General features: G+C 54.3%; 1 protein-coding gene across 2 annotated transcripts; it reads right to left on the bottom strand.

The window, feature by feature from the left end:
• Window positions 1–520: 520 nt before the first annotated feature.
• IKBKE (inhibitor of nuclear factor kappa B kinase subunit epsilon) lies at window positions 521–24,345 on the bottom strand. 2 transcript variants are annotated; one of them, XM_039881744.1, is made up of 22 exons: window positions 24,091–24,342; window positions 23,417–23,506; window positions 22,032–22,150; window positions 21,173–21,313; window positions 20,665–20,794; window positions 19,527–19,708; window positions 18,846–19,006; window positions 17,894–18,004; window positions 17,465–17,644; window positions 16,677–16,873; window positions 15,845–15,909; window positions 15,666–15,757; window positions 15,490–15,576; window positions 11,586–11,661; window positions 11,354–11,466; window positions 9,390–9,466; window positions 6,759–6,798; window positions 5,975–6,076; window positions 4,604–4,700; window positions 3,743–3,855; window positions 3,456–3,527; window positions 521–1,642 (listed from the first exon to the last, which is right to left on the bottom strand). In XM_039881744.1, exons 3-22 carry the CDS (start codon window positions 22,116–22,118, stop codon window positions 1,609–1,611), a joined length of 2,157 nt encoding a protein of 718 aa, XP_039737678.1. In that variant the 5' UTR covers window positions 22,119–22,150; window positions 23,417–23,506; window positions 24,091–24,342; the 3' UTR covers window positions 521–1,608. The 2 variants fall into 2 exon arrangements, with proteins under 2 accessions (XP_039737678.1, XP_039737681.1); XM_039881747.1 differs by lacking the exons at window positions 521–1,642; window positions 3,456–3,527; window positions 3,743–3,855; ... (2 more) ...; window positions 6,759–6,798; window positions 9,390–9,466 and adding an exon at window positions 10,267–10,401 and having other exon boundaries at window positions 11,371–11,466; window positions 24,091–24,345.
• Window positions 24,346–24,983: the final 638 nt, after the last annotated feature.

Raw genomic sequence — 24,983 nt, forward strand, 5'->3', positions numbered from 1 at the left:
CTTGGGTCTCTAGAGGGCGCTGGTGTTTCCATGGAGAAGCAGCACAGAGGATGTCAGATGCCGGGACCGGATTCCTCACTTCTGCTCCCGTGGATCAATGGGTCGATGGGTCGTCAGGCAGAGTGGCTTCTGAGGATGTGGAGGCTCCGGGAAGTTGGGGAGGAAGGATTTCTTGGGTTATCTGGGGTCAAGCGTAATAGTCTTTGTGCTGCAAAGCACAACGTGGAGCTTCTCACGGGTCTCCCTTCCCTGTTGGGGCTACTTTACCGCATGCCCCCTCCTCCTAACGCCCCTAGGCCAGGAGAGTATAGTCCAACTCCAGTTAAAGGACCCGTGGGTACTGTGGGGGAAAGACTAAATTTGCACAAATCTGAATGCCTTACCCAGGTACGATTCTAGATTCTAGACAAAATTAGGGAATGCTCCAAATGACCCATGGTAGTGCTCAAACCCAATATTTAGGACACAGCCTATGTTTTGAAGAGTGTTGGGGGAAAGGAGTAGGCACTTAGATGGTAGATTTGAGGTTAATAAAAAAAGAAGTTCTTTTTCCCAAAGTATCAGGCCCATTATACAGCTTCCCAAATGACAGGAGTCAAGAGAAGAGACGGAATAGGAAGGCAAGCCCTCCCAGCTGGAGGCCACCCCTCTTGAGCTGTTCCCTGAAGTTAGGGCCCATTTAGGGGAAAGGCAGCAATCAGGAAGTGACCAGTCCCATCTCCATTTCCCCATCCTTCTCACAGGTCCCACCCCTGTGCCTGCTGGGAAGCCAAGCACACCCAGCCAAGGTCCTTCCCCTGCGACACATACAGCCCAGTAAGAGCCCCTTGGAAATAAAAAAGAAGCCCACGTTTACTCCATTTCTTCAAGGTGCAGGCCTTTTATCTCAAAACTCTGACTCTCAGGCCTGTGCTAATTGCACGGCTACTATCGACCCCGGCTGGCTGCATATCCCGAAACCTGGCAGTGCCTCAGAGGGAGAGAGGAGGGAATGGGCCCTGGACAGCGGCATCCGGCCTCCACCACCCACTCTCTCCAGCTTAGGCTCAGCCAGACCAAGAGCAGAAGGAGAATTGGGCTCTGTGATAGCTGTGGCCGAGTGTGGTAACCCTCAGAAATTACAGGAGAGGGGAGAGAGCTGTATGTCCAACAAGAAACACCTTGAGAGGAAGGAAGACTGAGATTAGGTTGTTTGATCCAAACCCCAGGAGGTCTTGTCGTCTGTTCCCTGAGGAGCGAAGCCCTGTAAACCAGAGGGGTGGGTGAGAGGCTCTTGATGCCTCTTCTCCCCATGGCCCGGCCAGGTTCAGCTGCGCATGCCAGGGTGCTGGAGGAGCCGTACCTGAGCCCACATAAAATATAAAGTTCAGCACAGGCAGTAAGTAGGTCCTGACAGAGACTGTCTAGTGCCCCAGGTCCTGTGTGCTGCTTCCTGCAGAAAGGCAGTGGAAGGTAATGCTGGTGACATCTCCCAGCTGTTGGCCAGGAGGGAGGTAGGCTGATGAGACGGGACCAGGTATCATCCTGTGTTGGGTCCCACAGTGTAGGCAGGAGCACAGTGTTCGAATGATTCTAATGCTTCAGGATGCTGCGTGCACGCCAAGGAGCTCAGACATCAGGAGCCGATTGGACCCTACTTAACCTGTAATAAAAGGGGCAAGTTAGCTTCTGCTACCCAGGTGGAGGAGCCTGCAGGCCATACCCCAGGACCCAACACAGCTTTCAGGAAGGAGCTCAGAGCCATTTGAGTCCTCAGCCGTCCTCTGGCAGCCTCCGTGTCCCTGGACAAGAACTCTGGTTCTCATCCCTGACTACACAGCTGGGAAGCTTATAAAACTCCCCCACCCAGGCCACACCCAGAACCTCTGGGGGCAAGACCCTGGCATCTGCACTTTTAAAGGCTCTCCTGGTGAATCCAATGCAGCTGGGGTGAGGAGGAGGGAAAGGAATTCAAACGGGTTCTTTACTCTCTCTGGCTACAGCTGTGAATAAGGAAGTGAAAATTCACTAAAATAAAGTTTTGAGCTATCTGTAAATAGGCTACATATCAGAGCAAGAAAAATTTATATTGGCACTAAAATTAGAACTTCCTGCCCGTGAGGGCTGTTTTGGAAAGGCTTTCCAAGAAGCTGTTGAATCGCCTTTTTGTGGGTATTTAAGGGGATGGATTCTCCCCTTGCTGGAGTGGGACATGGAAGAGATGCCTCCTCAACCCACGGACCCTCTGAAACTCTGGGCACAACCACCAGCTCTGCCCCTGGCTTCCTAGAATCCCGGATTGGTGTGGCCTCTGGGGAACACTTACCATTGGTGAGTCCTTCCCTCTACATGTCCTCTCCTCCCTCCCCAGCACATTGCAGATCTCACCCTATTTAATCCCATGATCACATCACGAGGGAGGCATCATTACATAGCAGAGGAGGGAATTAAAGCTCAGAGCTGAACAAACCTCCCAGCGTCAAGCAGCTGGTAAGGAGCAGTCAGGAGTCAGATCCTGCTGGAATCTCTGCCGATTTTTCCACCATGCCACTGGTTCTCAAATGGGGAAGTGACAGATATGAGGATGATGGGGAGGGTGTCCTCACCCTTGCCTGAGCAAGTGTGTATGTGTGTAAGTAAAGCCCACTGACCTTCAGGGCAAGGACCCTCTTGATTTTGAGATGATGTCCTTCCTTCTCTTTGGTGTTAAAATGTACTTTATGAAGTGAGATACTGGGTGGCAGGTTTTTTTCCCCCTTCAGATGTGCTTATTTGATTATATGAGAAGTTGGTTACTCCAATTTTCTTCTGTGAGTTTCACAGGTGCACAGAATCCAAAAGTCTGAGCCCCAGTACCTGCTGACTCCCCCAGTACCCTCTCCAGTACCCTCACGTGCCCAAAGAGGGGAATCTCCTCAGGTGGTGTCTCTAACGCTGGGCCTGCAGCTTGGGGGTGGAGGGGGTGCCTGGAGCATCTGCACAGAACAGGAGCCCAGCAAGGACAGAGAAACATGGGCCTTGGGCAATTAGCCCAGGCTCTGTGCCTCGGTTTCCTAGTATATGACATGGAGATGAAACAGCACCACTCTTAGGATGGGTGTGAAGTCAGGCTGGGTGAGGCATTAGGCAGAGTCCACACTCAGCCACAAATCCACATGCCCTGAGCCCTCATCTCTGACTCACTGAGAATAGTTTTACATCAAGGTCAAATGAATTCTCTTTTTGGACATACAGCAATTGCTTAAACTTAGATGAAATTTTCATCTCTGACTGCACTATATTCTCAAGACTATAGTGGAAGCCTATACCTTGGGAGGATGGCGACTCACCCATGGACAGGCCAAAGTGCCAACGTGACTATATGGAAAATGGACAGCTGTCATCCAACCTGCATGGTTGGGTACAGGGACCCTGAGCCCCTGAGGCAAGGGTGGCTTAAGGACCCAGCCCTCCCCGGCATAGTGGGGACTCTTTACCCTTCAATGATGCGGTTGTTGTCCTGGAGGTCAAAGGCCAGCAGCTTCATCTCCTCATAGAGCTTTTCCATGCTGTCCAAGGCAGAGGCAGGAGAGGCACTGTGCCTGAGGCCAGAGCTGGTGCCCGGACCCCCTCCCCGGGAGGCCCACCACCAAGCCTCTCTTATCTTGACTTCTAAGCCTGGTATGAGGCTAAAACTCTGCGGCTCTAACCTCAGCACCCAGCCCCTGGCCCCCTCCTCGCCCCCCATCACACACACACACATCCCTCTCTCTCCGACACTTACTGGACACCTAGGTCCCTTAGGGCAGGAGTGGCATAAGTTGCTACGGGGGGTGGTGAGGCCTGAGCCCCCTTTGTTCTGTCCTGAAGTAGCTGGTGAGATAGCCCGTCAAGGATCTGGAGGGAACCACACTTTAGTCAGAAGGGAAGACACAGATCACCTTTGAGGAAGGGGAGGTGCTGGGGGACGATAAGAAAAGGGTAACACAACAGCCCCCAGCCCGTACCCCTGGAGCACCCGAACCCTGGAGCCGAACCCACAAGCCTCCTTCCCATCCCGAGAGTGCAGCTGCCACAGCCACCTTCACCCATCTGTGACTGATTTAACGATCCAGACTGCCAACTACTCTGCTTCTACCCTCCTCCTCCTCTGAAGCAGGAGCTGGAGCTGCAGAGGTGTAGGGGGCGGCCTAGCACCAGCTCTGGACGAACGCGGCTGCTGCTGTGCCTGTGCCGGGAGGGGAGAAGGAGCCCTGCTCCGTTCCCGTTGGCACAGCAGGCGGCTTCTCCAGCTGGTCTCTTTACACAAGGCAGATCAGAAGGTCAAGGAGAGCTCACATTGCCTCTCTCAGGAGTGGCCTGGAGATGCCCAGGCTGCACGGGGCACGAGGAAGGTGTCTCAGCATTTCGGAAACTCTGCCCTCACAGGAACCTTCGGTCTGAGATCACCAGGCAGTGCCCTCCACTCTTTCTCCATCCCCACCTCAGGGCACCTCTGTGGGTCAGAAACCTCCAACCCCCACCAATGTGCTTGGACTCAGTCAAGGGCAGCTCTGCCCAGAGGCAGGGGAATGGCCCGAATGCCCTTAGAGTACCGGATTGACCTGGCTTCCCTCAGCAGCCCAGGTGCCCCCCAAATTCTCACCTTGCTGAGGCCCTCCTGGACCCCCTGGGCTTCTGTGTTGCAGGCAGCCACGGAGCAGCCGACCAGGCGCAGGTGGTTCCTGGCCTTGTGCACCAACCTCAAGAGAACAGATGAAAAATCAGAGCCGGACTCGCTGGCTCTTGCCGGGGCCCACCCAGCTGTGGTTCAGCTTCCAGACAACAGAGGCCAGAGCCCGTGGGTCCCAGGCACTGGCCTCCCTCACTGCCTCTTATCTTCTAGGTGTTTCCTCACCTCTCACCTGCCCCACTGTAAGAATGCTCACGTACTGACTGAGGCTGGTGAGGGTCCCAGCAGAGCCCCATGGGAGCTGCAGACACGCATGTGGCTGGGCTGGGTCACCGGGCCAGGTCACCAGGCCATTTAAGATGAGTGTGAGGCCAGGTCAGGCTCCAGGGAGGAGAGCCCACGCTTAATACGGGAACTGCTCATGCTCTCATTTCCAGAGCAAATCAAGGTCAAGGCACATTTATGAATCCACTAAGTGGAGGGAGTGAACAAGAACTTTTTCCCCATTGCACAAAAGGAAACAACGTCCACGGACGGCTTCAACCTGCGGCTGGTTCTCAACCCTGGCTACACAGTAGAATCCTCTGAGGCACGTTGAAACTACTGATATCCGAGCGAGCTTCACAGCAATTAAATCGGAATTCAGGGTGAGTTGGGGCGCAGGGGCTGGGCACTGTATTCTAACGTGAGGGTGGGTGGGTGCCTGGGTCTCAGCCCCGTAACAAGCCCACAGGTCCCACGGACCTCGGACAGGCAGCACCTGGGAAAGTGCGTTCTCTCACCAGGAGGAACCAGCATCCGTGCCGGCAGGGCAAGGACCAGGGGCCTGTGAGAAGGGAGAACCCGATCTCCTACAGCGGACAGGGTGCGAGGACGTTCTATTTAAGGACCCCTGCCTGCCCCTGCTTCCGTGACTAGTTGTCCTCACCCCAGAGGGACCTCGTGTTCTCCCCAGAGAGGCAGGACTTTCCAACGTGACCACCTGGGACTTTGGGAAGAACCAAGATTTCAGTGGCAGTTCCGCGCATGTGCTGGTCCTGGGACTGCTCCTTACTAGCTGTCTGGTATTGAGGAGGAGACCTGTTCCCTGAGCCTCAATTTCCTCGTCTGTGAGATAGGGCGACAGTATGTTCTACACAGGGAAGATACAGCGGAGTTAAATAGGCTAAGGTACAGAATCACCCAGCAGACTGCCTGGCCACCTAAGGCTGCAAAACTACCATTTCTTTGCCTGTGTCACTTTGTCCCACCTGCCTCTCAGTCAGGGCTCTGCAAAGCCAGGGCTGTCTGAGCCTAGAAGGGCACTGGAATCCATGAGCTCAGGAGGAAGGGCCAGATTGGTACCTCATCCGATTGCCATGCGTGACGAGGGATGTCTGATACTTCTGCACGCACTCCTCCTGGAACACCTGCAGGAGCCTTTTGGCTAAGTGACTAAAATTCACCCTGAAAAGACAGGGAAACAGAGGTACAGAGACGAGCAGTCAGAGCCCCCTGAGCACAAGCCCAGCACCTCTGAATCTCCACCACCTAAATGCCCAGCCCCTGAGCCTGTGGCAGGGCCGTCTCTCCGCTGGAGACGATGCTCACACATGGGATCCTGGCAGTCAGAGTGGCCGGCACACAGCACATGTCAACAGAGAGATGAAGGGGGACAGGGGACTCAAAACATATACACACTCTCAAGCTCGATCCCCAGAAGGAAGATGAAATGATTATGGAAAAGGGAAGGAAAAGGTGTGTGGTGTGTGAACTGTCAGGGATGGGTATAGGGTGGGTATAGATGAGAGTGTATAGGAAACAGAGTAGCAGACGGAAGCCCAAAGGAGAGCTCAGGCGGAAGTCAGTCATAAGTGGTCAGTCAGCGAGGACAATCAGGAAAAACAATCCTCGTTCAGAAGGAAACCCAGTTTCATCAAGACTGCTTCTGAGGAACCTCCCCCAGACTCGGCCACTGATCTCCCCTGGCTCCAGACGACTGCCCCAGAGAGTGACCCAGCCTTCCTCCTGCCCAGCTACGGTCCGTGATCGGGGCCCTTCGCCACTTCTTCTCTGGCACAGAGAATCGCTCTGCCCTGGTGACACCCACCCTCCTGCTCACCCTCCTGCTGGGGGACAGGCCACTCACTTATCCAGTTTGTGAATCTGCTCCTCGTTGTAGCCAAGCCCTGAAGGAAACAGACAGAAATGATGTTACCTGTTCAACCAGTCGACAAAACAGTGCCGTAAGTGCTGGGGCACAACTACAAAGACGAAGACAGCCTGGCTGGAACCCGCTCTGCGGGAGCTCACAACCCAGTGGAATCAGGGAAGACAGAAGGAGTGAACCAAACACCGTGACGAGGGAGGGGCGTACCTGGGGCTGGCGAATGCTTCGGGTGAGAATTGGTGGTCGAGACGGGCCCTGAGGGATGCTTCGTCAGCCAGCCCCTCAGCCAACAACCCTTCCAGAGTGACTGATGCCTACAGTTCGTTGGCCTCATCCCCAAATATTCTAGCTGCAGGCAGAGCCAGCTGGGCTCTGTAGCAAAGAGCTGGATAAGCCCGGCCACCACCTTCTACTTGCCCTTCTAGGCCCAGCCGCATTTGCTGGAAGGGCTGAAGCTTTCCTGATGTTCTCTGCACTGGAGAGGTGCTGCCCCCTCATGGGCTTTGAAGAAATGGGCATGTGGATCAGCGGCTCTCCCAAAAGGACACGAGGCAGAGGTCACCTTGCTGGCCTCTCTTCACACCCCTAACAGAATCTCCTTCCTGGGCTCTTCATCCAGGTCCTGCTCTCAGCCTGCTGGACTTTCGAAGTCCAAAGTGCAAGTCCCAGCCCTGCGTCCTATTAGCAGAGGGCTGTGCGCAAGTGATTTCACCGCACCGAGTCTGTGTCCTCGTCTGTCCTATGTAACACTCAGGACAGGCGTGAGGGGAGAAGACGAGTGCTTCATTATTCACTGTTGAGCAATTTTCAAAATGGCATCTTTCAACACCCAACGGCTATTCCTCCTGGTTCATTTTTAATTTGTGTAAAGGACTCTTGAAGACCAGTAGAAACGAAACTCTTCTCGAGGCTGTAAAATGCTGTAGTTAAAAGCAGCTGGACCTAGATTGCTTGGGCTCCTTAAATCTGCGTGTGTCTCGGTTTCCTCATCTATAAAATGTGGAGGCTAATGGTGCCTGGAGCTTTTATGAGCATTAAATAAATCAGGAACATACACAGCACGTAAAAACGGTGCCCAGCACACGGGAGGTGCTCAGGAGGGTTGAGATTATAGGATTATGAAATGCCAGTGATGGAGGCAGAAAAGCCTCTGAGGTGCTCCTAACATCACGGCAAAGGAGGCCACCCGAGTGTCAGGCCAGACTGGAGCCCAGGGCCCTGCTGCTTCCAGGAACAGGAGAGACGCAGTGGTCCTGTCTCCTGTGCTGCCCTGCCCTCCCCCTCGGGGGCCAGGCCCAGAGGCAGGATTGGGTTTTCAAGGAGGGAAGGTCACCTTCTAGATCCGGTGGCCACTCGGCACACATGGCTGTGGAGCACTTGACAGGTGGCTAGCTGGACTGAGGAACTGAATTTTTATTTTAATTCATTAAATTACATTTAAAAACTGAAGGAGGGTAGAATATTTTTTTCTCATGAAACACAGCTTTATTGTCTTAGTGAGACTGCATTTCACTTCGTTAAAAAATTAGCTTCCAGATAGATGAGCTGTAAGTGTAAAACACACAGGGGATTGTGAAGACTTAGCACAAAAAAAAGAATGTCAAATATCTCTTTAATAACTGGATTTATATTGATTACACGTTGAAATGACAATTCAGAAACACTGGGTTGAATAAAATATATTATTAAAATATGACCTGTGTCTTTCCTCTTTTTGAATTTTGGCTACTAGAGAACTTCAAATTACACGCATAGCTGGCATTATATGTATGAGACAGCACTTTTTAGATAATCCTATGGATAGAAGAGAACTTGGCAATGAAGCCGAAGACCTCGAGTCTGCACATTAGGAAATGCTTGGGGCAGGGGTGGAAGAAAGAGGGTTGGATCCTGGCATGTTAGGTCCCCAATCCCAAGAGCCAACCGAGCCCTCCCCAAGCCCAGCTTTCCCCCAGGCTGGACCCTCCCCTGCTCCAAGAAGGCAGTCACCTTGGGCGAGCAGCTTCCCATCCTTGAGCCTGTCAATGCGCTGCCCCAGCCTAGAGGGTCCTCGTGAGGCTTAGCAGATAACGCAGGCAAAGTGCCTGGCCCAGTGACTCTAAATGGTATTTTTTCTGATTCTCCACTTTCTGGAAAACCTGACTATTTTCGTGGGTTAAAGACACAATGGACAGGAAAACACTCCTTGAGCTGTAAGGTGTCCCCCAGAGGTGAAGGTTCTCTCTCAAGAGCCACCCAGGCTCCAGCTGCCACATCCCCCATGCATGTCATCTGAGACCCCCACCTGGCAATAGGCACAGGTGTACAGGCCTCATGTCCCTCACTGGTCTGTAGGCAGCTGGTGGCCAGTAAGCCTTAGACCAGCTGCTCCCTGCCTCCACATGGCACCATCCACATGGTGAGCCTCCGGCAGCCACCCCAGGTAGAGTAAAACAAATAACCGAATATGGAAGGGAGGGAGGGAGGGAGTGAGTGAGGAGGGAGTGAGGAGGAGGAAGGAAGGAAGGAAGGAAGGAAGGAAGGAAGGAAGGAAGGAAGGAAGGAAGGAAGGAAGGAAGGAAGGAAGGAAGGGGACAGCCTGAGATATGTTTTTCTCTTCTCATGTCTCACCTGGCCTCATCCTGGATTTCTTGAACTGCTTGTAGATGAGGCACATCTTATCCAAGCAACACTGAATCTGCTGGATGCTGTGGGCAGGAGACAGGCACCAGGTGATGGAAGAATCAAAGAGCACAGAGCAAAGGGGGAGGGAGGGGATGGATGGCGGGAGAAGGAGGTGAGGAGCTGTCTCCCTGCAGAAGGAGACTCACTGCCAGTTTTGGGGGCCAGTCTGGGAGTGGAGGTGATTCTCCTGTCTCAAGATTTTTGAGGCATTTTGGGGCCAGCCAGCCATTTCCTATTTTTATGTTTATTCTTATTCTCTCTCTCACACACACACACACACACACACACACACACACATTGATTATTACATGTACACACACACACACACAGCAGAGACACTGCAGAGGTAAGTTTAGTAGGACGAGACTGACAAAAGGCCAAGCAGGACAGACAACAGGAGGGGGTGGCCTTTGCTACACAAGAAGTTTGAAACGAGAGTCTGGGAAGGACTCTTGGACCCTGAAAACACAAGAGTCTGGCAGTGACAGCCCGGGAGGGGACTGCAGCAGAGAGTCACCTGGACAAGGTAGAAGTCATGCCTTCTTGGTATACCCAACGCCTGGCACATAGAAAGAACCTGAATATTAAATCAGCAATCTTTGTTTAAAACAATAATGAATCAACAGACCTCAGCCCTGCCTGGAGGCAGGGGAATGAGGGAGATGACCTCACAAGGACCTTCTGGCCTGGGCTTAAGGTCATTATTATCTCTTCCTTCCCATTTTCAGGCTGGATACAAACACGTTGAGATGTTGAGTGCAGTAAAAGGCAGGCATGCAGTAAAAGCGCAAAAAGCGTGTGTGTGTGTGTGTGAAAATTTTCCTCACCCTCAGGTTTATTTAGATGTACTTCCTCCCCACAGCTCCTCCAATGACCAGGCTTGGCTATTTCTGGAGCTGGACTCTGGGCAGAGCCAAACTTGTTCCCAGGGCTTGTGGGTCCAGGGCACCTGCTTCCCCTGAGAACGTGGGGTGGACACGACCTCAGATCATTATCCAGAAGGCTCGGGCCGGATGGGTACCAAATTCACAATTGTCTTCAGATTTTAGAACGGTGATTCCGTATACATACACTACATTGTGGAATGCCTCATGGGGCCTGGGCAGCACCCTCTCACCGAATACGCTTCAGAGAACCTTAAGAAGATTCGCTCTAAGTGAGATCAATAAAGACCATAGAGAGCCTCGCATCAGTTTAGGTCAGGTTTGCAGCCATAACAGTTAAGAAAAAAACCCTGTGGTTTTCAGGGCTCTTTGAATTCAGAGTTGAGGACTTGGGTCCAGGAAGGTGCTGAGGAGAACGCCCTGCTTAGGGTGGGCACCCCTCAGGCCATCGGTGGGTGGGTGGCCATTTTATGTTCCTTAAGAGGGAGAATGGGGTCTAAAAGCTGTAAATCTTTGGTGTAGGCCAAGAACATTGGTTTTGGAGGTGGGCAAACCTGACCTGACCTGTCGGTTGTCACTTACTGGCTGTGACTCAGGGCAAATTAACCTCCCTGAGTGATCCTTGTCTTATATCAAGAGGCACCGTATTAGTATCGTTAGCGTCTCGAGGATTAAATGAGATGGTATGAGTAGGAAGACTTATCCAAAGACATCCGACGAAGAGCAAGGGCTCAGAAGAGAAGGGGAACTAATGAGTTTTTCATTTAGAATTATTGCACCTGCTAACATTTCAAGTTTACTCTCTAAACTCCCAGATCGGGGCAGGACCCCAGATTCTTTTCCCCTTCTGGCCAGTCTCAGGAGAGGGTCTCGTGCATTCCCAGATTCCCCATCACTATCCCCTGCCCCAGAGCCATTGCCAAGAAAAGGGAGAAAGTAGGCTGATGCCTAAAAAAGCTTCTGGACCTTTCGAGCTGTACACCCCGCCCCCACCCCTGCCCCACCAAGAAGGTAAATCCCACAGACCTTCTGTCCTCATGTACCTGATCCCGGTTCTTCCCCAGCTCTGAGCTCAGGCTACTCAGGTTCGTCTGGGTCTCTGTCATATTGTGGGAAAATCTGGAGAGGACCTCGGCCAACTATAGGGCAAAAAGGCAGAGCTCAGTGGGGTGTTCAGGTCGGGGCTCTGCGGCAGCCTGGCCGAACCACTGCCGCCCAGCTCCGCCCCAAAAGCGCCCCCTGCCCCAGGCTTACTCACAGCCCGCAGCGTGGACCTCAGCTCTGTGGCCCTCTTCAGTTCTTCGATCTCGGGCATCCTAGCCATGTTGCTGAGCCTCAAAGAAGGACAGAGAAATGACACATTTAGGGCATTAGGAGGCCAAGAGCTCCATGACTGCAAATTGAGCATGGCGTCGTTAGGACAGCTTTGCTGGCTTGTGGGATGTCTAGAGAGTTTCGTGGTTGGGAGAGAAGAGTGAATTGGAAGAGGCCCCTCTTCATCCAGTTGTGACGCCGTTGGGCATTGCAGTGAGCAAAGACCGAAGAGATCAGAACTCGAATCTATGAATATTCAATGCAAGGTGGCTGTCGATGAACTCCAGACAAGAAAAATTTGTAACTAAAGGAAAAGAATAAAGTTCCTTTCTAGTAGAAAGGAACTGTATTTCATGATAACCAATAGCTTATGGATAAGGGAAAAGCTGTATTTTATAGAACACTAGCCAATAATGTGCCAGGACTTGGAATATCAGCGTCGTTCTGTCCCAGTGAAATTACTCACTTGGGCGTGGTGTTAAAATCCACGATACATGATTAAGGCATGGAGATCTGTGTGGTGCCAAAGTGATGCCACACCGATTCTTCCACAGGGAAAATACAACTCTATAATATACAGTAGAGGAATCAGGCTGTCACCACCCGATGGTGGGTAAATATGAAGTGTCCCAGCATCATCTATGATATATTTAGCCTAAAATTTAAATTGAATCCATTCAGCCTTTAAAACTCTCAGTTTATGGGAAATGCCAGGAAAGAAGAACAAGACAGATGACATCCAGAGGAAGCGCAGATGAATCCAGAAGATGGGAAATGAGTATTGTCCCTCTAACAAGCCTGTGTGATGGGGGCGGCGGTGGGGGGTGGGACGGGGGGTGTGGAGCAGGGAGGACGCAGTCTGTCTAGATTGAAACAGATTTAAGGAATACAGCAACCAGATTCAAAGTGGGCTCTTAAGAGTAAATCCTGGTTTAGATGAAACCAGCTAGAAAAGAAAATTTGTGGGATCGTTAGGGAAATTTGAATATGAATGGGTGCTGGATGAGATGAAAATGTATGACATGGAGGAGGAGGGCTCATTCGCTGAGAAAAGCAGGTTGTAGAACAGTAAGTACTGGACACTCTCATGCTGATTAACATACTTATGCACCGTCTAGAAGGATATGTACGCTAGGGTGTGACGATCCATCTCTGGGTGGTAGGAGAAGGCATTTCAATTTCGTTTCTGCTCATCTGTGTTTTCCAGCTTTCTACAATGGTCATATAGACTGTTTTTACAACAATGACAATTAGGAGAAAGAATCCTGAGTTTCTGGCTTGGGAATGGAGGGGACAGGGAGAAGTAGGGAGGCAGTGCAGGCTGGGCCGCGGCCCGCTTCGCCCGCTTCTGTCTCCGGCGTCGAGCAGTGTTTAGCGCACAGTGGTAACTCAATACATGATTGTCGAATGAATTACTGAGTGTCTGAATGCATTCGGGGGCATGGAACACTTGATGGCAGAAGATGAGAGCGACCCAATCCGACTGGGCAGGGAGTCAGGGACATGGGTTTGAGTCCTGGTCCTAGCCATCACACCTGCCATCTGCAGGATCCCTGGTTACTGACCTTAGTAATAGAAGCCTCAGGTTCTTCATCTACATCATGGAGACATAAATCTCCTTCCTGCTACCTAACAGGGTGTCATGGAGATCAAATGGGACCCCCAAAGTAAAGGGCTTGACTAGAGGGCATGAACACACGCTTTTTTGGTGGTGGGGCTGGGGCATCTCTGGGAGTCCCCAAGCGGGCCCTGGCTGCCTGAACAGTGCCTCCAGATGGCAGCAGCTGCCAAGGAGGGCCATGAAGCTTCCGGACAAGGCAAGGACACCCTGCCAGGGAAGCCTGTCTTGGGGAGCCTGATGCAGGAGGAATGCACTGTGAAAAAGGTGAGCAGCCAGGCCGGGCAATGGTGGCCACTTTGTGTCACATACTTGGGCTCCTTTAAACATGAGATTCAGCTCATTAAAATATCTCAGATTCCACTGTGAATCTGAGGCTTCAGATCTTAGAAGCAGCTACAGGTCTGAGGATGTTCAGAAAGGATGGGATTGCAAAGTGCTGGAGCTGAGAGGCCTCAGAGATCGTCCAATCCTCTCATTCTGAAAAAGAGTAAATAGAGGCCCAGGCTGGGAAAGAGGACGATGGCCTGAGGTCAACAGCGAGTTAATGAAGAGTTTGGACCTGGTCTTCGGACTCCTGGCCTGTGTCTGGGCTCTCCACGCTCCTCCTTGGGGGCGGGGACAACATGCTTGGAGCAGGCACTCCCCTGACCTTGAGCTCTCTAGACACATCATGCCTCTGAGGGGCCCTTGGAGACGAAAATGGGAAAAACACTGGCCAAGTCTGCAGACACCTGGCTCCAGCCACTCCCCCGCACTCCTGGTCCAGGGCAAGGGGCAGACAAATACTTCCAATGCTTTCTCTACACATTTCTTTCCTGTTCAAGAACCTACAATAGACTGATAAGTCATTTTATTGCAGTTTAATCTGCCAATCGGACTCTCCAGGACCTCTACGCATTCTCTCCTCCCTTCCTACCCCTGCGCCCTACTCCGTCATAACCTCACCAGCACCCCGCCCTCCCCACACACACACTGCAAACCCCTACGAGCCTCCAATGACAGCCCCCTTCTCTGTCTCTGCACAGGACCTTCCAATCCGAAGTATTTTCTCTCCTTACGGCCTGAAAAGCCTCACCTCTCCCAGGAAGATCTCTGTGGTCGTCCCTACCCAACTCCAGTCTCCCCTGACTCAACCATCTCGTCCCCTTCACATGCCAGGAAGGGCTATCTCCTCTAGCAGAGCGTGAGCCCCTCTACGTGGCACCACATCTGTCCCAGGAACCCCTTTCTGTGCCCTGGCCAGAGCTCCGCTCAGAGGAGCAATGTCGCTGACCCTGCAGCACCTCGTCTCTGTAACTGTTTGAAGGGGGCCCGGCCATGCCGGAGACCATTCCTACCACGTGGAAACACTTCCTCCTCCCGCACCGCCCTCACCGCATCTGCTCCATCGTCGGCCTTGTCGCTGCCAAGCCCCAGGAGGAAGGCAAGGCTGCCATGAGTCAACTCTGGGAAACTCCCAGGACCTTCCTGAGAACAAGGGCCGGGGGACACGCGGGGTGGGGAGGGACATTGGGCATGTTTGGCACAATCTGCTCCTCCGTCACCACACGGCTCCTCTCAGTGGGAGAGGCTCCAGCCACCATCGCTTCCCCGGGCTGCAGAGGCTCCCTGTCTTGTCTGCACCGCAGCTCCGTGCCTTTCAAGATTTAGGGGCTGTGCCCACTTCTCAGTGGTGCTCTGGCCTTCGGAGTCTCTCCGCTTCTCATCTCTAGACCCTCTAGCTTGGTTTCTTCCTCCTCTCTCCCTTTCTCTACCCATTACCCCGAAATGGCCCAGTCAGAGGTGTGGAGGGCATGGAGTCCTGAGGATTGGGGCAGGGAGTCCTAAGAAGGCAGTGACAGTTTAAGACACAGAGAAAGCAGGAGAAGGAGTGTGGAGATGAGACCTCCTGAATCCCGAACCTGTCAGGACCTGTGGCCAGTGCTCGGGTGTGAGTGCTTCTCCTGGATGCCTGCTCCGGGGCCCGGTCTAAATATTCCGAAGGGGTCTGGGTGGACAGATGCCCCTTCCTGGGGCAGGGAGGCTGCCTGGGCACCTGGAGTAGCGATGCCCCATGGGCTCTTTCTCCCTCAGGTGAGGCACTGGGTGGTGGGGAGGTATGTGCAGCCACTTGGCAGGGTGGGGCATTGCTGGAAATACTCGGGGGAAGGAACAGAAAGAAAGAGGGGCTGAAAGGTCTCCACTGGCTTCAAGCCTGCTGCGGCCCTACTGTGGGCAGGAAACCTACCTCTCGGGGCCCAGGCTGCTGCTGAGAAAGAGGAGTGATGTCCGTGTGACCTCCAGTGTCCGCCTGCAAGTGGCCTGGAGCATCTCCCTGCCGAGGGAAGCCAGAATCAGTGCTGCCCTCTCCCAGGGGAGTGAGGGCGCCGTGCCCACAGCCACCCAGGACTCAGGGGAACTCACACAAACCAGTGCAGTCCCCGAAGCATCAGCTCCTGCCCGGCCAGCAGGGCCCGTGCCAGCCGCAGGGCCTGGTAGCCGGCACCCATCGCACCCTGAAAACACAGGTGGGCAGGGTCAGGTTCCACACCCTCTACCCCTGAACAAACCCCCCTTCCTGCCACCGGGGGGCCACCCCTAACCTTGGCAGTGTTGTAATCTGCCTGCAGGTCCACTTTGGGCACGAACTTGGGGATGTCCAGAGCAGCTGTAAACAAAGACCCTGTCTAAGGGGCTGCCTATACGGCCCTGGATGAGCTCTGAGCTCATCATTCCTTATCCCTGGCTCACACTCACCCCTCACCACCTAGCTTCCACCTCAAACTTCCCAACTCCTGGAGCCCTCACCGCCAAGCCTTAAATGTACTTTAATGTGCTTCTCCTCAATTGCAGTCCCCCATTGCCCCCTTGTGTCCACTTTGGAGAACTACAGCTTCAGGCCTAAGGCCCTTTCTCAAAAGCCAGGAAATGAGCCCAAACCACCCTCATGCCCAGGAGTTACAAGGTTAATTCCTCTTCCTAGCCTTAAAAACCTGAGCCGGAGGATGAAATCGGCATTATTAAATTGTAAGAAATGATATTTTTGCTAGCACTTAGAGTATAAAACTCTGGACCCCTGACCACCTTCCCTTCTCTCCAGTACCTTAGGCTCCTGCTTCCCCCGACCCAAACCATGCGAGGCTTCCCCACCAATTGCAGAGACTGTGCAAAGCACATTAAATCCAGATCTCCCTGTTTCAGCTGAAGTTTCACATCTCTTTGGACACCGTGAAGCTCGGAGATGTCAAACCACTAGCCTGAGTCACATGGCATTTCAGAGGCATATGCAGAGTTAGAACCCAGAATTTGGGGTACCCTGTGGGTCTAAAGAAATGCTCACAAAGGAAATAAATCAATATCCTGGATCGTAAATCCCTGCCTCTTGGAGAAGAATGTGAAGAGGAGATAAGATCTGGCCTGCGTGGCCCTACTCACGGTCCCTGAAGGCCAGCCCTTTGGGGGTCTCGCTGGCCATGCTGAACAGCGTCAGGGGGCTGCTTGCTGTCGTGTGGGCAATGTGCTGTGCTGAAAGGTTGGGTTCAAGGACACAGAGGTGACCCTCGAAGAGGTACTCTTGGTGCTGGGGGGCCACATTGGTCTGCTTATATACAGCCTCCAGGAAGATGGCTACCCTAGACAAACCAGAGGCAGAGGGAGGACGGGGCGGGGTTGAAGGGAGAGGAAGTGTTAGCAGGCAAGATATGGGGTCAGGGCAACCCAAACCCTAGCTAGGACTTCATGCATGCACGGGGCTCAGCTTTTCAGAGGGAGGGACTGGGTGATTTTCTCCCTCATCAAGGGTGGAGGCAGAGGGCAGAGCTCCTGTATCTTACAGCGGATGGAGACCAAGTGTGGACAGAACTCAGGAGCCCCACTGTCCAGACTCTGCCTCAGCACCCTTTCCTGCCACACTCGCGTTAAAATCCACCTAGTCCCATAAAATATCCCAGGAATAAGGGGTTCCATGAGCAATAACTTTGGGAAACACATCAGCAACACATGCACACACCCCTCAGGGGATTTATAATGCAAATTAGCATTGTAAAGCTTGCTCAGTCTCTGGAGTCTAGCAGCAAGGAAGCCCATTTCCCAACTTTATAGAAGTCGTACACTAAAGTTGGATCCAGAAGCTTCCATATGTAAACGCCCCCCAGAACACTGAGTAGGACACGGCCTGCCCTGGTAGAGAAGGTCCTGAGCGTCGGGCGCGGGCGCCGGCTTACGTGTTGTGGGCGTGGATGTAGACATGGTGCAGGGCGGCCTGCGGCAGGGAGAAGACGTGCACGACCGCGCGCTGCAGGATGTCGCTGGTTTCCGCAAAGAACTGGTCGAAGCCCCAGCACTTGGCCTGCTCCACCTCCAGGACGTTGGCCAGGATGGGCACCAGCTGGCTCTGCAGCCCCCTACTCGCAGGACATGGAGACTGTCAGGGGCCGGAGCCCAGACTTGTCCTCCTTGAGTAGGTAATAGGGGTGGGTGTTCCATAAGAATGTCCCAAAGAGCTAGGACTGAGGGGGTGGGGTGGGGCGGGGCGGGAAGGAGAGGAAGAGCTGTAAAGATTTCCCAGCATGGACACTGAGACAGGCCTCAGCAGTGAGAGGGATACCCAGGCCAGGCTCGGGTGTCTGCACCCCCCGCGGAGTCCCGCTCACGTCGACAGCTGGCAGGTGATAGGAAGGGCGTAACTCCACTCCAGGGGCCCGTTCTCCCACCTCTGTGTGCCTGCGATGGCCCCAGCTGGCTTCTCTGTGGTGATCCGGTACCTGGGGTGAGTGAGGCAGAACCAGGTCAGGGGGACCCCGAGACCATCACACTTCAAGGGATGGCAAACTTAGCATGGAGGGCTCAGAGTACTGGTTCAAGTCACCCAGTCACTCTGAGGCAGCCTGAAAACGGACTTTGAGAGTCCTGGCTCTCAGCCGACAAGATCACCTTGACTTGGTGCTCCCCAGTCAAACTCTGCTCCTTCTCACCGTCCATTTCCTTTATCGCGTTATGGCACATCTACAGCAGGGCCTCCATACCTTCGCCCGTGCCGTGCCTGGCCTGCAAATTCTTTCCCTCCACTTCACTATTCTAATCCTCTCTTCCCCTCAAGGTCCAGCCCCCGCTGACGGCCCCGCCCACATCAGTCTCTTTCCTCATTCCCTGACCTCATGCAGCTTCCACATGGCTGACCCCTGAGCTGAGAGGGGGTGCTTCGAACTTCCTGCGAATCTGCCTCGAATCTGCTCTGGGTGGCACACTCAAGTGGGAGCAGCTGCTACCTCTGGCTACTTCTGTACCAGGCAGCAGGAAACCTGGAAGGCTCCTGGACCTGGGATCTGGATGCTGGGTCTTGCCCCACCTCCGCTCCTGGCTGTGCCACTGGAGCCTCGCTTGAGATGAGGTGAGCCGCCGATGAGGGGAGAGCCAATGGGGAGGACTAAATTCAGATAAGGGGTTCCGGTCAGTCTCCCATCAGCCACGTGCTGATCACCAAGAATCTAAGAGGAGCCTGGGCGGGGTGGGCCGGAGGGGGACCACAGATTCCGAGGAAGAGGAGACACAGCAGGGCCAGGAGGGAGCCCCAGAGCCCTTGTTTCCCGCCATGGCCCGCCGTACATGATCTCCTTGTTGCGCCGGGGCCCACCAAAGGGCACGAAAGGAAGGCTGCCGGTAGCTGCATGGTATAGGGTCACCCCAATGCTCCAAAGATCCACAGTCACCCCGAATGCCTTCTGCTGGGGCTTCCGAAGCACTGCCCGCTCATACATGTCCGGGTGCTGCCAGAGAGAACCAGAGAGCAGCCGTGACGGGGAGGGTGTGTAAGGGCCTGAGCGCACACGGCGCAGCTGCACCGGGACCCCGCCCCCCAGCCCGCGCAGGCCCCCTTCCATTGCCTTCTGGTGACAACAGAACCATCAGAATCCATCTTCCTTGTCATCAAACACTGGCATAGAGTTGGCCTATGCACAGCATTTTCATCTGTCCACCTGCCCTGGGGAAGGTGGTGACCAGTGGTGTCCCATTCTCCGTGAGAATCAGAGCAAGGAGTTAGCCCTGCTAAGGCAGCGCGGGCAGGGAGGTGGGGCAGGCGGGACGGAGCGGCCAGGGCAGGCTGCAGCATGGCCTTTTTCATCTTAGAGGACAGAACGAACTCTTCTGGTTGGTGTGTAGAGGGTGAGATCTAACCCTGCCAGATGCAGAGGGATGGGACCGAGGCTTTCAAAAGGTGAGGGGCAACCAGCGGCATGCAGGAGAGACACTCTGCCTGGGGCAGCAGGTCCCCACCATGCCACTCACCAAGTACTCCTCAGTCCCGTAGACTGAGATGAACTTCTCATCGTCATCCAGCTCCCGGGCGGCCCCGAAGTCCGTCAGCTTGTAGATGCTCTGCCCCTCCTCCCCCAGGAGGCGCATGATGTTCCCTGGCTTGATGTCCCGGTGGACGATACCATTCTCCCTCAGGTGGTTCATGCCAGCCACTGCGGAGTGAGGGAGGGCTGTTGGTGGCTCCAGCTTGGGTTCAGAGAGAGTCCACAGGGCCACAGGAAAAGCAGAACGGAGGTGGGCAAGGGATGACGGAGGAGTCCTGAGGGCATGGGTGTGGAGGGTCCATGGGGAGCCTCTGAGGAACAGAGAAATGGTGGCTCTGGCTCCCCGAAGATGACACTCCTTCCCTGTCTATTTTATTATTTTTTACTCTTTAAATTTTGAAAGTATACCTAACATAAAGTTTGCCATTTTAATATTTTAAGTGTACAGTTCAGTGGCATCAAAAACATTAACGCTGCCACACAACCATCACCTGTATCCATCTCCAGAACTTCGTCAGCCTCCCAAACAGAAAGTCCACCTATTAAACGAGCACTTTCCATTCCCCCTCCCCCAGCCCCTGGCAACCCTACTTCTACTTTCTGTTTCTATGGCCTTGACTACTCTAGGCCCCTCCCAGAAGTGAAATCATGCGGTGTCTGTGTGTCTGGTTTATTTCCCTTTGCTTCATATCTTCCAGGCTCATCCACATCTCAGTGTGAGTCACAATTCCATTCCTCTTTAGGGCTGAATAGTATTCCAGTGTCTGTACAGACCGCATTTTGTTTCTGTATTATTCATCTGTGATGTCTGGGTTGTTTTCACCTATTGTGAATGCTGCTGCTGTGAATACTGGTGTACGACCTGTTTTAAATTGCATTTTTAAGTTGTAGTTTTAAACTGCCAGTCAGCAGAAGTCAGACATTGGGTTCTGTCCGTTCATCATTGTCTGTCCCAGGTCTGAACGGAGAGCCTCTTGGGTTCAGAATGGTCTCCTGTGTTTGGATACTTGTTTCAGAAGCACCACACCCCTCTGGGGCTTTGCCTCCGCCTGAGGGCCAGGCCTGTGGCTGGTCAGAAGCTGCGGCGGGGAGGGGTCGCCCCAATGGGTTGGGGAGAAACTCACCCACACAGCGCAGCACCACCAGGAACTCCTCCTCCGGCAGCCCGAAGGCGTTCTCGGGGCTCTCGAGCACACTCAGCAGGCTCCCACTGGAGCAGTACTCCATCACCAGCACCTTCTGCCGGCTGGCCCCCTGCGGGTGGGACAGAGGGAGGCACAGGGAGGAAGGTGTGTCTCCTCCCCTTCTCATGAGGAGGTGGCTCGGCCTAAAGCCAAAAGCCCTCTCTGGGTCCTAGCTTCTGACCTGGCCATCGCTCCTTGGCCTCATGCTGATCTCATACACCTTAGACCGAGGTCGCCTTTTCCAGGAAGTCCTCTTCGATTAGGCCCTACTTCCCATTTTTACTTTCCCACCCTGGCCCAAGCCCTGGCGTTCTTCATTCTATGGGTTGCTGCTCTGGCTGCCCTGCTGATCAGCATGTGACCAAGTCTCTATTAGTATGTGACCGGACTCTCCCCAGCCCGTGAGGGTGAAGGACAAGACCATCCTCTGACCAAGCACTGGACCCACCGTCTCCTCCACAGCGAAGAGCTTGACGATGTTCTGGTGGTTCAGCTTCCGCAGCACCTCAAACTCCCTCACCTGCACCTCCCGGGGTCGCAAGTAGCTGGCGGTGTTGAAGACCTTCACAGCAACCAGCTCCCCAGATTTCTGCCGTGGGGAGAATAGAAGTCCCACCCTGAGCTGGGGTGCACCACCCCCAGGCCTCCATCCAGCTTCTCCTGCCAGCCTAACATCAGAAATGAGCAAAGAGCCTGCATGGGAATGTGGGCTCCTTGTCACCCTGAGCTCCTTCCCCTGCACCAAGGGCAAACAGTCCATCCAGCACTGAAAGATGACGAAGGCTTGTCACCCGTGATACCTTGCAGGGGATGCTTTGGTGTTACTATTACTGTTGACAGTAATGACAACAGCAGCCAACACTCCCTGGTGTGAGCAGCGGAGCTGGGCCGGGAGCCTGATCTCCCTGGCTTCGCTCTCTAGATGCGATAGCTCGGTGTGTTCCACGTATTCAGGACAGCTCCGCCACGAAGGCAGGAAAACCCAGACAAGGTCTGCTTCCCACCTCTGCTGTTCCTAGATTCGCGGCCACCTCCCTAGATGTTGGCTTGGTGTCTTCGTCTCCTTCTCTCCAGTCCTCAACCATGCCTGACAGAAGCACCATCCTGTGGAGCCCTTTTCAGCCCCCCATACCTCTGCTCAAACCCCATGTCCTCCTACCCCAGAGTGTACAGAGCAAAGTCCAGAGGCCTCTGCCTAGCCACACACAACCCTGGATGCCCACTGGGGACTGACCCGGGCTAAGAACTTTCCGGGTGTAAGGGGGTTGTGGTGCGCTGGGCGGAGCCCGGCCAGGGCCGCACCCTACCTTGTTCCGAGCCTTGTACACACTGGCAGTGGCTCCCTGCCCCAGCAGGTCGTCCGTGTGCCACAGATAATTGACGGTGCTCTGCATCTCCTGCCTTTGGCTGGCCAGCCACCTTCTGCCTAGAAGAACATATTGGGGTCCAGGATTCCATCACTGGCCTGGGATGGATCTTGGTGGCCTGACCAGTAGCTATGCCCAAGACCATCCCATGAAGGGCTCCAAGTGGCCATTCTAGAGGCAAGGGGGCAGGGGAAGCATGACACAAAGAAAGTTTAAGTAACTTCTGCAAAAGGAGGCACCGCCACCGGGCCTTCAGCCCACAGCCTGTGCCTATCCCACCACAGGGCATCCTACCTTGTCCCTACTCCCCAGGTCCCCTCCAACCCTTTTCCAAACAAACCCCTTCCTCTGTCACCTCTCCTAGGCACTGAGAATTCTGGGTTTTGGCATCCAGGCCTGGGATAGTCCCAGGAAGCAGAAATGTACTCGAAGGAAGGGCCCCGAGTCAGGCAGCGTCAACCACACCACTACAAATCTCCAGGATTGCAACACGAGCCTGGAGCCCCTCCCCACCCACTCGCCTGGGTCCACCACTTCCTGCTGCTGTGAGCTGACAGCTGTGCCAGACGGCGGCATGGCTAGGGCAGCGTGCAGAGGAACCGGCGCGGCTGCAGAGCGCATGCGTGTGTGTAGGGGGTGGGGAATGCAGGAGACCATCAAATACAAGGGCTTAGGAGTCCTGGGAGGGATCTGAAACCCTCCATAACTTTGTTCCCTATCTTTGCCTCTATCCTCTTCTCTCCAAAAGCCAGTTCCTCTAAAGCAATTGGCTCCAGAGTGGAGCCTCAGAAGCTAGACTCGATGCCTCTCTCAGTAATGTCAATTCCTTGAGCCAGAGTCCACTTCAGTGATCATTTCCTAGTTTCATAAAATGCATAAATGTTTGCATCGTTTTACAGAAGCAACTGCGGTGTCCTGGGCTCTCTGAAGACAATGCAATAGCTCAGCTTGAATGAGCTGGTCAGGTCCCTACCCCACCTCACCCCACCCCCCATCCCCACCAGGCTGAGGAAGAATCAGCTGGGGGTCTGGGGGCATGAAGTGGGCAGAGCACACTGAAATCAAGGTTTCAGAGGCCTAGCTGGCTGTAGGCCCTGAGTTCTGCTCATGGCCCTGCAGAGATGTGCCTAGGAGCTGATTGGCAGGACTTCCAGTCACCTGCGCATGGACTGTGGCCCTGCCACAGCACCTGGTACATGGCAGAGCTCCCTCTCTTTTAGTGGTGGTTGGATGCAGACGGGTGGGTGGTGAAGCTTGGGAGCCAGCTGCCCCACCTACCACCTCCCCTCCTTCCTTCTCCTCCTCGGGGCTCCAAATGCACTTACCCTGTGCTTGGAGCAGCCCTGGATCAGGCAGAGACTCTCTCTGTCAAGTGTGTGTTATGTTTTCTGTCTGTAGCAAGTCCAGGAGTTGAGCTACACCGGAAAGAAGAGGGCGGATGAGAGGCACCCCTCAGTGCTGCTTGATTCTCAGCCTCCATCAAAGGCCACTGGCCCCAGCCCTTTAACCCTTTCCTGTTTGTCACCCTCCCCCACAGGGCTGGGGGTTTCCAGCCCTATTCTCCAGCTGCTCCAGGAGGCTTTCCTGGGCACTTCCATCCCAGGACGTGGGCTAGGGAGAAGGCCCCCAGGAGAGGTGAGGGCAGGCACCAGAAACCAGGCAGGAGAAAAATGTGGAGACAGAGCTGAACTTGGCTTCAGGGTGTTGAGAAGCGGAGCCGGGAAGGGAGCGTTGTAGGCGGATGGCATCTCTCCTCTGTGCCACAGTCCTCCCTTCCTCTCACTGGCCTCCAAGCAGTCCTTTGCAAACAGTGACCGCCAGCGATGGAGCGCTGCCAGGGCCCCCAGCAGTGGGAGACAGACACAGAGAGGGGACACAGGGCCGGGAGAGCCACTGCCCACACACCAGCACCGTGCCCTCTGCGGAGTGCCACCCTGCAGCTGCCCCACCCTCCTTGGGCTCCCCTATACGCCCTCCCCCAGGGACCCTGCACACTCACCCCATCTCAGCTGCGGGGCATGCAGGCTTGTGGGATTGGGTGGCACCCCCAGAGCCTTCAGGGCTCGCTGTCATCCATGGTCAGTGCCCATAACATGCTGGTGGTTACGGGCCCCGAGGACCCAAAGACTGGACCAGTGGAAGTGACTGAGTGCCACCTGAGAAGCTAGGAGAGCTGAGAGCTAAGGGTTGCCCCCCTGCCTCCCTGTGAACACTCAGCTGCCTCCCCGCGGCTAGCAGCTCTCTCACACTTCCTGATTTCGTTCTTTCTCTCTCTTAAAGAGACAGGCAGCTGAGCCACTGCTGCCACCTTGGCAGGAAGAAGAAAGAAGATGCTCTGAGTTCCCAAGTGGAAGCGATGGGACAAAGGAGTCTGAGCCACAAAGGGGCCAGGGAGTGACGCTGGGCAGCTGTGGCAGGCCCCCGGGTGCTGTTTGGGCATCTCCTGCAGTTCACAGGAGCAGGGAAGTTTAGGGCTGGGCCCATGCTCAATAGAGCAGGTTGGGCAAGTTAACCAAGTGGGGAACTACCTGGAAAGACCGAGTTCCCACACCCAGAAGCCCCAGGGAGGTCCAGAACCTGTGCCTAGCCCCTCCTCGGAGAAGGTGGGTCTGACTCATCTTCCCAGTGAGCCTGCAGCAACAAAGAGCAAGCAAACACTGAGGCCAACGTAGTGCCCTCCAGCGTGACCTTGAACACAGCACACAACCCCTCCTAGACAGTTTTCTCATCCGAGGCATGAGGACAGTAACATTTACTATTGGTTTTGTGGATGACATGGAACAATGTATTTGGAAATGCTTGGGAGACTGGAGAGCACTTTACAGACTGGCGTTGAGGGCATCGAGCCCCAGACATGCCAGCTTCCCAGCCAGAACTCAATGGCCCAGATGA

Source organism: Pteropus medius, unplaced genomic scaffold (assembly GCF_902729225.1).
Source record: "Pteropus medius unplaced genomic scaffold, Ma_sr-lr_union100, whole genome shotgun sequence".
Classification (NCBI taxonomy): domain Eukaryota; kingdom Metazoa; phylum Chordata; class Mammalia; order Chiroptera; family Pteropodidae; genus Pteropus; species Pteropus medius.

Bases quoted from the DNA above. Each gene is read 5' to 3' on its own strand.
- IKBKE (XM_039881744.1), bottom strand. From the start codon at position 22,118: ATGCAGAGCACCGTCAATTATCTGTGGCACACGGACGACCTGCTGGGG. The intron at 21,314-22,031 runs GTAGGGTGCGGC...TCCCCACGGCAG, and splicing joins TGTACAAGGCTCGGAACAAG to AAATCTGGGGAGCTGGTTGC. The intron at 16,874-17,464 runs GTAAGCCGGCGC...TGGTTTGTCTAG, and splicing joins TACATCCACGCCCACAACAC to GGTAGCCATCTTCCTGGAGG.